General features: G+C 38.8%; 1 protein-coding gene across 1 annotated transcript in view; it reads left to right on the top strand.

The window, feature by feature from the left end:
- TMC1 (transmembrane channel like 1) overlaps positions 1-13932 on the top strand; it is a 308867-nt gene that overhangs the window by 177378 nt on the left and 117557 nt on the right. Inside the window, exon 5 of the mRNA XM_079791452.1 lies at positions 9085-9247. Within this exon, the coding sequence (XP_079647578.1) occupies positions 9232-9247 (16 nt within the window). The 5' untranslated portion in view covers positions 9085-9231. The remainder of the gene's footprint in view (positions 1-9084; positions 9248-13932) is intronic.

Below are 13932 nucleotides of genomic sequence, written 5' to 3'. Positions count from 1 at the left end.
CGGCAGCTGCCTATGGACCACAGGGAGCAGGCACATGCAGTGTTGCTGCTCAAATCTATTACTCACCTGCAGTGTGTTCTGGCAATAGTGCCTGTGTGTGGCTCAAGTGCATCTACCCTACAGGACCCACTTGGTGAGGGATGAGGAGACTGCACAGTGGTGATGATGACCTGGAGAGGAGGGGGTTAAGTTCTGGGGACAGGTGGGTCTGAGTGGATGTAGGTGAGAGGCATGTAAACAGAATAGGTCATGAGTTTGATTTTGGAAATGAGGACTATTGAGTACCTGTGTGGCATCTGAATATAGATGTTCTGGTGTTTCTAAAACATGTTGCAAATTCTTTGCATTCCTTCTCTGGAGTCTTCATCTCTTCCCCTTGAATCTGGATGGGGCTTTGTGATGATCTTGACAAACAGAATGTGGCAGATATGGTGCTATACACAAGGCTAATTTAGAAAATGCTATACTCGTTTTTTTGGAGACACTTGTTCTTGTATTTGTCAGTACCCTTCAGCAAAAACCCACCAGGAACACATTTGTAGTTAAACAACTTGTATTTATTACTTGTAGCAAGGGAGAACATACATCCTAGAGAACCATGGGGTATTTCAGTAAGAAGGTGTTAGGAAGAACCTATTATAGGATTTGGGCTTTGGTTGGTTGGTTTAGGCAAAGGTTTAAGAAAGCAGGGATTTGGTTTAGATTGGATGCTGTCAGAAAGTGGGAGTAATTCTATGGTTGGATTGTTTGTGGGCACCATAGTGACCTTGGTTTTGTCTATGCTTAGACCAAATTATGAAGTGGCCTTGTTTTATTTCATGTCATCATGGTCTCAGAGTAACCTTGTCTGAGGTTGGTATTTCATGAGATTGTTTATGTCCAATAGGAGAGTAACATGGCCTAGTTGTGAATGTTAGATCAATTCTGGACATGATAACATCAGTTCTGAACTTGAGTTCTTTTTTAGAGAAGTCTGGCTACCTGGAGGCCACCATATAGAGTGACCACATACATACATATAGAGAAAGAGTTCAAGTCTCCAGCTATTGACCTGGGTGATAGATATTTGAATTAAGAAGACTTTGAGATGACCTCATTTTCAGCCATTGTCTCACTACAACTGCATGAGAGCTGTGTATGCATTAAGAATCTGCCTAGCTCCAGATTCATACATAAAATAAATAATTCTCATTGTTTGAGTCACTATTTTGGGGGTGGTTTGTTGTGTAATAATAGGTAACTGATACAGATATCTGGTAGGCAATTGGCTCTATAGGTCTGGAGCTCAGGAAAGAGCTCTGAGTTGGAGGTATAGATTAGGAAGTTCTTTAGCGAGGAGAAAGTCATTGAAGTCATTTTAATGGATGAAATCACCAGAGAGATAATGTACATTGAGAAAGGAAAAAAAAGAACCTGTAGTGGCACCTTTAGTAATAACACTGAAGGGATCAAGAAGAAAGAATCATTTGCAAGGAGACTGAGGGGAAGGGGTGGTTGGACAAGGTGATTAGATGACAAGAAAGATGATGTCAGGAAGTCAAGAATGAGAGCATGCAGAAAGAAGGATTGTTTTCTAGTCAAATGCTGTGGAGGAGAGCAGGTAAGACAAAGACTGAAAAATGTCCCTTGGATTTAGCAACAATGAGTTTACATTGTTGGCAAAAGTAGTTTCAGGGAAATTGTGGGCTAGTCAGTAATGGGGGCAGAAGCCACATTGCAGAGTTAACGAGGGAAGAGAAGATGAGGAGGGTACCAATGCCTGTGTTGTTTTATTACATCGTGTTGGGTATCTCCATACCATTTGTCTCTATATAATTATTTTTCTATAATTCAATAACCCATAACAATCATATCATGTCTTGAAACCTATAATTCCACAATAATATAAATAGATAGTATCCTGATGTAGATTCACTATTATACTTTAACCTGCAGTTTCCAGTTATAAATATATTACTGTGTGTGTATTATTGTAGTTACTTTAAGTCTCTTATTGTTTCTCTTGCAATTAAAATACTTTACTATTTAAAATAGTACCCAGTGCTCAGTGTTCACTGGTGCCTTGTAATTACTTCAGAAAACAATCTCAGTTTAAACATTATAAACTCTTGAGTCATCTCTGCAGGGGGAATATCTTACTTTTGCCAGGGAAGTCTGGGGAAAATTATCCTAGGCACAGCCTGCTAATTCATTGGCCTGCTTGTCAAGGCTGCCATTCCAGTTCACCCTCCTGGGAGGCTGGTGTGGGACTCTGCTTATACAAGTGGGGGGTCAAGGCCTCCTTGGCGCAATGAATGAGTTGCCACGGGTTTGTGGAGAGGAATTCTTCTTAGTTCTACCTGTAAGTAGATCTTGCTGTAATGACCTATAAAGGCTTCTCTAAGCCTCTCTTTCCCACTTCTTTTCAAGGGGAAATTTTTAAAAAATACATTTTTATTGCATTTTAGACAGAGAGGAAGAGAGAAACACCAGTGTGAGAATGAAACATGGATCGGCTACCTCTTGCATTCCCCCTACTGGGGATTGAGCCCACAACTTGGGTATGTGCCCTGACCAGGTATCAAACTGGCAGCCTTTCGGTGCACAGTGCACACGATGACACCCTACCAACTGAGCCACACCGGTCAGGGCTTCAGGAGGAAATCTTACCCCACCTCCTTCATTATTTGCTTCTTCATAGATGTATGGAGACAAACACTAAGATGAGCATGGGAGTAAGGCCTTCCTGTGAAGTATTTACATTTCAAAGGACTTGAACTTTATATTTCAAATGTCACTTCCAGATGAGGGTTTATACACCGACAAAACACAACTAACTGATTTGCAAGATAATGCGCAGCATATACTTTAACTCCTGTTGCATTCCTCGGCTACACTGGCTGCAGCATCTTTTTACAAATCCTATGGAGTCCTTGTAAATAAATATCACCACAGAGTGTATTGTACTTAGAAACATTCTTTTGTTAGATGTAGAAGTTTAAAATGTACTCATATTTTTGAAAATCTTTTTTGGGGCATTTCTTCATGTCTTTAGATGCCAGAAACTTCTAAAATGGAAAATTCTTGGGCATTTCTCAGTATCTGCGAAATCCTGCCTGGGGCAACAACTTTGACTCTCTGTGGAAGGAACTGTGGGGTGAGGGGGATGATCCAGAGTGTTCAGAGGGGCTTGGGGAAGGAAGAAACCAAATCCTTAAGTATTGAGCACGGTTTTGTGCTCAGCACTGTACTTCAAGCTTCACCTGCTACATTTAATTAAGTAGAATTCATGGAGTGAGCCCAAGAACACAAAGTCCTGGGGAAGATGGTCTAAGTTGTCATCAGAAGGGACTTAAAAACAGTTTAAAGTGGGGCTTGGGGTAAGGGTAGAGGGAAAAAGATCTTGCCAGATTTATTCTGCACAAATACTTGTGTCATCCTCATTCGTGTAGTCTTTGTGACTTCTTGTCTGGGTTCATCTGGTTGGCAGATGCATGCAGCTGCCTGTTGGCCTCAAGGAAGGCACGTGGGAGTGGTGGCCCTGTGATGATAAGGCGGACTAAGCCAAGCCTCAGAGGGCTGCAGCTGTGTGAGCAGTCACGTCATAGGTGTGCTCGGAGGTGCTCGCGTCCATGCTGAAGGTATCACCGATTTAAATAGGATTTTCAACTGTGAAGATGTCACAGTCTTTTTAGTGTGGCCCAAGTGAGTATATTTTTAGAGATCAAAAGTAGAGCATGTTCCAAAAGTGCTTTTTAACTGCCATCAGGAATAGGAGGACTTTTATTTATAGTAATTTCAAGTCCATAAATACATTCAGCCATAGTACAGTGGGGCAAACAACCAAAAAACTAAGCAGTAGATGATTAGATTGTATGTTATTTTACAGAGAACCTATTTCTCTTGCCTTTAGAAAATATAGGCCTTTTTTTTAAAATTATGATTAAAACAGATTCTTTTCGAAGATTTACTTAAAATGAACATTTCACCTAGGCAGCAAGAATATGGACAGTATAATTGATCTTGTCTCTTGGCCTTGATGATTCAAAGGAAAATACACACACAGGAAACAAATCATTTGAATTTGTTAATATGTATTACTAGAGGCCCAGTGCACGAAATTCATGCACTTGTGGGGGAGAAGGGGTGTCCCTCAGCCCAGCCTGAACCCTCTCCAATCTGGGACCCCTCGGGGGATGTCTGACTGCCGGTTTAGGCCTGATCCTGCAGGAGGGCAGTTAGGGGTGACCAGGCCCACAGGGATCGGGCCTAAACCGGCAGTTGGACATCCCTCTCACAATCCGGGACTGCTGGCTCCCAACTGCTCTCCTGCCTGATTGCTCCTAACTGCTTCTGCCTGCCAGCCTGATCACCCCCTAGCTACTCCCCTGCCAGCCTGATTGATGCCTAACTGCCCTCCCTTGCTGGCTATCTTGTGGCGGCCATCTTGTGTCCACATGGGGGTGGTCATCTTGTACAAGGACATGATAGTCAATTTGCATATTACCTCTTTGTTATATAGGATAATGTAAATATACATGGAATAGACATATACACAGAATGGAATATTCAGGAATAACTAGAAAAATATCTACTATTTATTGAGCCACTACTATATGCCAGATTCTTTACTTATATTCACTACATCATTTAAATTAAAATGATCCTATAAAGTATGTTTTATGATCACCATTTGTCCCAAAGGTGTTTCCAAGATATTAGGTAATTATTCCAAGGACACTGAGTTGGTTAGTAACAGAGCTAGAAATTTGAACCTAGGTTTGGCTGACTCTGAAACTTATATTTTTTCCAAACAATCTGCTTTTCAAAGTCATGACAACTACTGGGAACGGCACTGAGTTGTACTATACTGTCCATATTCATGGACTATTTGCTTAGCTTCCAGGCACAATGATAAATGATGTGGAATCTAGAGATCAAAGTTGAGGTGTTCCTGCCCTCATGGAACCCATGGGCTAGTGGGGAAGTCTAAAAAGAATATTAATTAATATGAACATATTGGGCATTGACATCCATCAGGGTCAAACTCTGCAAAACTCTATCAGTGAATTCTGCCTTTAAGTTAGAGTGATCAAACCAGTGCTGAGGTGAAATGCCAGCTGGAACCTCAGCAAACAGTGGTAACTCTCAAAACCTAAATTGCTTGGGGGCACAAGGAAATAGGAGAAACTATCCAAGAACTTCACCAAATAGGCATTGTATACCCTTCCCATAGTGCTTTCAATAGCCTGGCATGGCTGGTAGAAAAGCCATGTGGCTCATGGTAGATGACCATGGACTATCGAGAATTAAATATCTATGCAGTATGCCTATCACTGCCACCATCTTGGATACCTTGGTCACAGTACTAGCAGTGTACCGTGCTATACCGGGCTTAGCATATGCCCCTAGGAGGGGCCACATGGAGCTTTCAAGTGCTTCTCCAAGGCCAGCTGCACAACCCTGCAATGTCTGGAGATCTGTCCCTGTTCTACTTCCCCATGTCAGCAGAATGTACCCATTACATGGATGATGTAATGTTAACATGTGGAGATGTGTCCCTGCTGCAGGACACTGCAGAAATGGTTAGTGACAAGGTGCAAGCTCATCCAACCCCTAAGAATGTGAAAGGGGTGCAAGTTTTTGTAGGAATTTGGGGTTTGGGGAGGACTTTTATTCCCCACTGGGCACAGCACCTCTATCTTTATGCCACCTAGAAAAGAAAGGACATGTGTGGGTCTGGGAATCAGAACAACATCCACCTTTGAGAAGGCAACAATAGTAGTGAAGCAGATTTCAACTCCGGGCCTCTTCCAGGCAGGGCTACCATTTGAGTGGGATGTGTCTGTGATTCCGGAAGATAAAGGTCACACTCTCTGGCAGAAACCACAGAAGAAGAGAGTCCTTTAGGACTTTGGTCCCAATTCTGGAAGGACCAGAAACCCGATATAACCCCCTAGAGCAGTGGTTCCCAACCTTCCTAATGCCGCGACCCTTTAATATAGTTCCTCGTGTTGTGGTGACCCCCAACCATAAAATTATTTTTGTTGCTACTCCATAACTGTAATTTTGCTACTGTTAATGAATCATAATGTAAATATCTGTGTTTTCCTATGGTCTTAGGCTCCACTGTAAACAGAACCAAGCCAATTGTGCCAGGGATATAGGATGGATATCATGGAACTGTGCAGTCAGTCACATGAAAGGATAGAGACCGGTTTGGTACCAGCAGACTGGCTGAATGCCAAGGTATTTATTGGTTAGTGCCAAATGGGACCTAATATTTGTGTGGCACAGATCTTTGGCCATGGCTTTCATTCAGGTTGTTGAGTTGCTGCACTCTGGGTTTTCCCCGGGTATAGGAGGGAACCTGCCCCATAATAACAAAAGTTGCCCACCTCCCTCTTCTAAGGGCTAGAGGGGCTCGTTCTGTTTTCTACTGGTCCGTTCTGTTTTCCACTGGTATGATTGATCATCTGCCACAGTCCATTGGCCTGGAGGACCTTATAGCACACAAAGAAGCCCTTAGTACATTCACCCAGCAAGCCTTAAATGATAGCTAGTAAGCTTGTCTTTGCTGAACACTGAAATGTCTCTAATGAGAAAAGCTGTCCTCCAAAATAGGATGACTTTGGAGGTTATTACTGCCTCACAAGGCGGCACCTGTGCCATTATCTAAGCAGAATGCTGTGTGTTTATACTTGATGACTCAGCTAATGTATCATCTTTATTAAAGTACATGTAGATACAAGTGAACACCCTGAGTGACTCAACCCCCAGCTTAAGGAATTTAATAAATCAGTGGTATGGATGATAGGGCTTTGGTGGAAAAATTGTTACTTTGGGAAGCATTCTCTTAATCTGTGCTTTCTCTTGCATGTGCCTACATTGTTGCTATGGTTTCTGCCTGTAGTGCAGCCAGATAGCCGCCAATGAGCCAATTCCATGCTGGTGAAACCCCTTGCTCAGGGCACATTGTGGAAAGGGACAGGGAGGGTGCATGTAAGATTGTAAGAGCCAGTCATGAGGAGTCTTGGAGGAGGTCATCAAGAGGACATGACCCTTGAGCAGGACCTGAGCAATCAAAGGCTCCTCCCCCATCCCCTGTCCTTGGAATGTACGTTCCACTTGCCTTCCCCAAATCAGAAGCTGTCTCAAGGACAGTCTTGTCACAGTAAGGAGGTTGTTGAGACCATCTGGATGATATACATAAACTGTTAAGGCCTCTACATAAACTTTTAAAATTTTGGTGGGCAGGTGCAGAGATCTATTCCTGTTGTGGCTGCCCAAGACAAAGCCTTGTAAGTTCCCTTGCTTGTTAACACAGCCACCTGCCAATCTGGAGTGGCCTGCTTCTTTTTTCCCTCTCTCCTTGACCTCCCTGTACGGTGCCAGTTTCAGATTTCACCAGGGAATTCCCAAGGTTTTGAACCAACATACGCATACTGCTAGTGTTCTTGATTTGAGCTTCTCTAGATGAGATTTGGTCTTGCTTTACATGTCTAGTGGCTCTGTGTTTCCATTGTCTGTGAAATTACTGTTCCTGTTTTTGTTCATTGTTTTCTTGGGTTATATATCATTTTATATATTCAAATCTTTGCCCTTTTTTTTCCTTTTGGGGTGCTCATCTTCTTGTTGGTAGGTAGTAGAAATTCTTTATTCTTATACTTTTATGAAGTGCTGTAAATGTCTTCTACTTTGAAAAATTTCTTTGAAACATCTTTGGATCAATAGAAATTTCTTATTTTAATGTAGTTGGATTATGGTATAATATACAGGTATTGTAATATAGAAATCCACATCTGAAACCTATATATTCATGTTGACCAATGTCACCCCAATCAATTTAATAAATAAATATTTTTAAAAATAATGTAGTTGAATTTATTCTTTCTTTTATGGCTTCTGTCTTTAATATTTTATTTAGTATTGTTATTATAATTTTCTGGATACAAGGTTTACAGAACATCATTTGTTAATTTATCCATATACTTCTTATGTTTTTTTTTGTCAGAAGAGTATTTAGAGTTACTTTATATATAATTTAATATAAATTAAATTACATATTTTTCTTACTCTAGATTATAGCCCCAATGATTTGCAATAAAACTTCTTAATCTCTTTAAAAAATCCAAGTTAAAGAGCCATTCTGGGCATCTATAAATATGAGTACTTGTATCAGTAATATTCTATTTTATCATTACAGTTAGTCTAGTGTTCAAATAGGAACCAACTCCGTGAGCACCAGCCTTACAGAGCTTTAGTTTGAGTCATAATTCCGAAGATGCTACAAACTACTTCGGCTAAGATCTATGTACCTAACCTTTATATTCTAGAAGGGTCAGATCTGTGCACAAATCTATTTGTGAAGCCAAAAACTGGTCTGGTGTAAATGTGCCACCAGGATCCATTTCAGAACACTGCTCCTTCTTGCCAAGGGCAGCGGCTATCACCAAAGTAACCAGAGAATGCCGGTGTCCTCACTCTCAAAAAGACCGCCTGTTTTGCACATTAAATTTCAGCCCTTTCTGTCTCTTTTTTTCTTTTAATGATGAAAATCTATTTTGTTCATCATTATAAGAAAAGATGACTACCTTTCTATGAGAAGTTTTGATAGAAAAAAAAATGTCTTAAGATTTTGCCTAGGAAATAACAATTTCCTCTTATAGCAAGTTTTATTTTTGAAGAAGTTGAGAAAATGAATGCATCGTCTCCAGGTTTCCCCACATTGTAGAATGCCCTGGAGCTTTGTGGCTTAAGCTCAAACTCCAGGTGTCAGAGTCTCTTCTTTATTTACCCATTTAATTTACCTGGTATACTTAGCGGTCAGTATTTCTCACCTTTCTAAGAGTGCACTCACTTTCACTGTCCTTAGTATATGTAATTAGGATAAAACCCTAGAATGAAAGGCATTTAAAACGAGGCAGGCAAACATGTACAGAGTGGGATGAAGCCAGATTTGCTTTGAATAGGATCAGTTTAGTTTTATTTCAAACCTAAGTTCCAAATACAGCCCTTTTGACCTGCATACTCCATCCCTAAATGGCAAACTAAACATTCATGAAAATTTAATGGCGAGGAAATTAGTACCTTCTTATGTTTCAGACTGTGAAATGGCACCAGGGAGCGCTTTCAGCGACAGGCAGACGTGTGTGGATGTGCTGGACCAAACCTGAAACATTTGTCTCTTCAACCTGTCATCCTTCTCCAGGTCAGCCAGTGGCTGAGGCGTTCTGACAGGACACCCCCAGGATGCCGCCCAAGAAAGGTATTTCAAATAAAGACTTGGTTGTAGAATATTCTACCTTTCTTAGAGATTGGACACTGAAAAGACTTTTCACAATTTTTGTTCCCTCTTTAGGGCTTTTCCTTTTTGGTGTGTGTGTGTGTGTGTGTGATTGTGTGTGAGTTTCTTAAGAAATTGGGAAGGGTTTAATATTTCTTCAACTTCTTTTCTTTAATGGACATATGGTTTCACCAAAATACACTGAGATCCCAGTGCAGCAACTCAAATTTGGGGTTCAGTCCATAACAGTGACCTACCATGAGATTGGTGTGTGGGACAGCTTGGTGAAGACCTGTTCTGCTTTCGTTTGTAGATTAAATATAGTTTGAATTAAGTAAAGTTGAAAAGGAGAGGAAAGAGGATTAAGGCAGAGCAAGTAAGAAAAGAGACTTAAAAAACCTATTGTTTGCTCTTTATTCTCTTTTCTTACCTTCTTTTGATTAAGTATTTTTAAATTCCATCCTGTTTCCACTATTGGTATATTAGGATATATTTTTTATTGTTGTCATTCCATTTTAGTGGGTTTACAATATACATCTTTAACTTATCGAACTCAACATTCAAGTAATGATACACTACTTTACATATATTTTAAGAATGTTACAATAATATAATTTTATTTCTCCCTCCTATACTTTGTGTTATTGCTCTTACATATTTTAATTCCTTATATATTTTAAAATCTACAATTTATTATTATTATTATTGCTTTAAATATTCTTATAGCTTTAAAATAATTTTAAAATAAAGGAAAAAAAGCCTTTTTTATTTACCAATATATTACCTTTTCCAGTGTTTTTTCTTCATATTTTAGATCCAATTTCTTTCTGGTTTCATTTTCCTTCTGCCTTAATAACTTACTTTAATATTTCTAGTAGTACAGGTTTGCTGGCAATGAATTTATTCAAATTTTGTATGTCTGAGAAAGTCTTTACCTTAATTTTGAAAGACATTATTTGGTGGAAATACATATATCTGTATTTCCTTTCAGTACTTTAGAGGTTTCTCTTTTTATAGTTTCTGATGAAAAGTCTGATCAATCTTTGTGTCACTTTGCTCTGGCTGCTTTTAAGATAGTCTCAGAATTACTGTGTGTTTTTTTTGTTTTTGTTTTTTTGCAATTTGTCTATGCTGTGCCTCGACATAGTTTTATTCTTCTCTTTTCTCTTTAGAATTTGCGGAGCTTCCTGGATTTTGGGCTTATAGTTGCTATCAACTGTAAAACAATTTTGGCCATCATTTTCTCATTTTTTTCTGATTTCTTTTCTGGGACTCCAATTACATATATTTTAGACTGTTTAATATCATCTAGCAGGTCACAGATGTGTTTTCATTTTTTAAAAAAATCTTGTTTTCCCTCTGTGTTTTGTTTTGGACAATACTTGTGTCTTCGAGTTTGGTGCTCTTTTCTTCATCAATGTCTAATTTATTGTTCATCCCATCTGGTATATTTCTCATTTCAGACACTGTATTTTTCATCTCTAGAATTCGAATTATATTTTTAAAATATATATTTTCCTTATGATGTTCTTAAGCATATGGAATATATTTATAATAGCTGTTTATTGTTAATGTCTGCTAATTCCATCATCTGTCATTTCTGTATTTGTTTCTATTGATTCATTGAATTGCTCTCCTGGTTGTGAGGCATTATTTTTCCTATTTTTTGCTTACCTGGTAAATTTTTTTATTCATTATTGGTAATGTTGAATTTTACATTTTTGGGTTCTGGATTATTTTTGTCTTTTTAAATACATAGTTGGATACTTTTCTGGGATGCAGTTCAGTTACTTTGAATTAGGTGAATGCTTTTGAGAGTTGCTGTTAAGCTCTGTTAAAGTGAGTTCAGCACAGGGCTAATTTGGTCTAGGCAGTAACCTTCTAAGGACTGTAACCAATGATCCATGGATTAGGAGGTCTCTCCTCTCTGACTGGTGGCAAACTGGAACTCCTGACTCGACTCTTGTGAGCTCCAGAAACTCTCCTGCCCACTCCTCTCTCATGGTTCTTTCCTTGGTTGTGTAGTCACCACATATGTAGGCACATTCCAGTACTCAGCCAAAGGGTTTGTCTGCAGATCTCCAGAGATTTTTTCTTGGTAGCTCCTTTCTTTCTGGTTATTTCACCACACAAATTATGCTTTGGACTCCCTAAAATCAGAACAGTGTCTCCTCATCTTGGCGAGACCTCAAGCCTCCATTTGGGTTCCCCTTCCCTGTGTTGCAACCTAGAAACTCTCAGGAAAAAATGATCAAGCAATGTCAGGGCTAATTGCATTTGCTTTCCTTTCAGAGATCACTGTCTTGGGCTGTCTATTGCACAATGTCTGAAAAGAGACATTAAATGTATTTTATCTGACTTTCTAGTTGCTTAAAGTAAGAGAGTTAATGTATTCCTAGTTACTTCACTATGGCTAGAAGCTAAATTTCAATATTATGTTTATAGTATGCTTGGGCTTAATTATTTGATTCCCTTTATTCATCATAGCTTTTAGTTAATGTCAGCAGGTAAATGAGCTTATCTACAAACATGTTTTTCTATTTTGGAGTAGTTCTCACAGACCTGGCTTTTAGGCAGTGATATAGATATTTAGTATCTGGGTTCCTCATGCCAATATTCACAAATATTGAGTATATCCATATGGAATATTATATTGGGAAAAGAAAGATGAAATACTATTCTTGTCTGATATCTTCATAGATCTTGGAGGGACTTGATGGAGGGTCATGAAGTCCATAACTCTTTATTAAGTGAGACATCATTAAAAGGATTCAGACCAAAATTGTCCTAGACAATAAAAAATATCCCAATGAAGAAGCCAAATCTATACATTTTTTTCCTCCTGTGACACATTCTATAACAATTGCTTCAATTTAGAAATTTATTTTAATATGAATTCAAATATATTACATAAGTATGTGAGAATTCTTCCTCCTCTTCTGGTTGTTGTATGGGAAAAATCAGTTTCCATCAATGTAGAGATTCATATTTACCAGTACTGTTATTAAATTACCCTCTTATCTCCCTGAGTTTGAACAAGCTATCTACCTTTAATGCATTTAACACAATACTTATTGAATACAACATAAAGTATAACAAATACTCCTTGACTTGAAAAAGCTCATAAGCTATTTGGGGAAATGAGACAAAATATATAGAAAATGTTAAAAAGTAGTATAAGACCATAATGAGAAGGATGGTTGAGTGCAGGATATGAAGTGTGAATTGAATTGTAGAGGCAATATACACTATGTACTTTTTTTTCATTTCCAACTAGTTAATCTTTTTCTATGGCTCTCTAGTGAACATTCTTCAATTTATCCAGATCATTCCTTAGATGCAGAGCTGAAACATTCAGTGGATATAAATCTGAACAGATATGAGTATGTTTGGATGATTACATCAACTTTCTGACTGCTATACTTCGGTTTTTGCATCCCAAACCTGTTCTTGCTCTTATCACTACACTATGTCATTATCTCTTGGCAGTGTGGAAAGTGGAACAAATGTTGGGATCATGCAGACCCAGGTTTCAATCCTTTCTTCACTTCTTGCAGGCATTAGATCTTGATTGGCTATGTTAAGGGCATTTTGGTTAAAGATAACATATTCCAGCTTAGCTAGCCTAAGCTAAAATACAGTGAAATCTGATGGAGCTTGATTAAAGGTAGCATTTGTTTACCCTTTCCACAAAGGATCACTTATTGAAGTGAACTGTAATTATAGTTAGTAGGGCATATAATATATTTTGATATAAATATCCAGTTCTTCCTCTAAAGAGAGCTAGTTAGAACCTTAAAGCAAGACAGCTAAGGAATTTCTTATGGGGTGGTATGGCTCATCCACTATCTGTGTGCTCCATTCTGTTCCTGGTCTAATCTTAGCTGGAATCTCTATTTGTGATTACGGGGCCTTAATTACCTATGACAGAGAGTTCACAATCTTTGCTTTCTAACTCTGAGAATGACTTCATGATGCTACACAAGTCTTTTTCTACTCCTGAGGTGTAATGGTCTCTTAATTCTCATGTCTGTTCTTTCCCCTTGAGGAGAGGGCTGTCTACAACCTTCCTGTCTAGTTTGAAGAGGTCTTTCTGCCACCTTGATATTAATGCTAGTTTTTTGCTTAAAGTCGAAACTGAAAATGGGTTCCCCATTTATGTAACATCATAACATTTCCTGGGTAATAAATAATTAAACAGTCTTCCCAACAATAGTAGTTGAGTTTTTTTTCTTTTTCTGTTTCGCTTTTTTTTCACCTCACAGCCAATATTGTGTGCAAATTTTTTTTTAATATATATTTTATTGATTTTTTACAGAGAGGAAGAGAGAGGGATAGAGAGTTAGAAACATCGATGAGAGAGAAACATCCATCAGCTGCCTCTTGCACACCCCCTACTGGGGATGTGCCCGCAACCAAGGTACATGCCCTTGACCGGAATCAAACCTGGGACCCTTGAGTCCGCAGGCCAACGCTCTATCCACTGAGCCAAACCGGTTTCGGCTATTGTGTGCAAATTAAGCTTGCAACTAGCCCAAGCCTTTACATATGGTGATTTTGTAAAATGGAATTCTCTATTTCAAATATATTTCCTTTTCATTGAACTTACTGAATTTCATTCCAGTCAGTTTTCCAGTTCTTAAACATCTGGCTTTTGAGAGGCAATG

This window comes from Cnephaeus nilssonii (assembly GCF_951640355.1).
Source record: "Cnephaeus nilssonii genome assembly, chromosome: 14".
In the NCBI taxonomy this organism is placed as follows: domain Eukaryota; kingdom Metazoa; phylum Chordata; class Mammalia; order Chiroptera; family Vespertilionidae; genus Cnephaeus; species Cnephaeus nilssonii.
The sequence above is the reverse complement of the archived record's forward strand: the minus strand, read 5'-3'. Positions and strand labels throughout refer to the sequence as shown.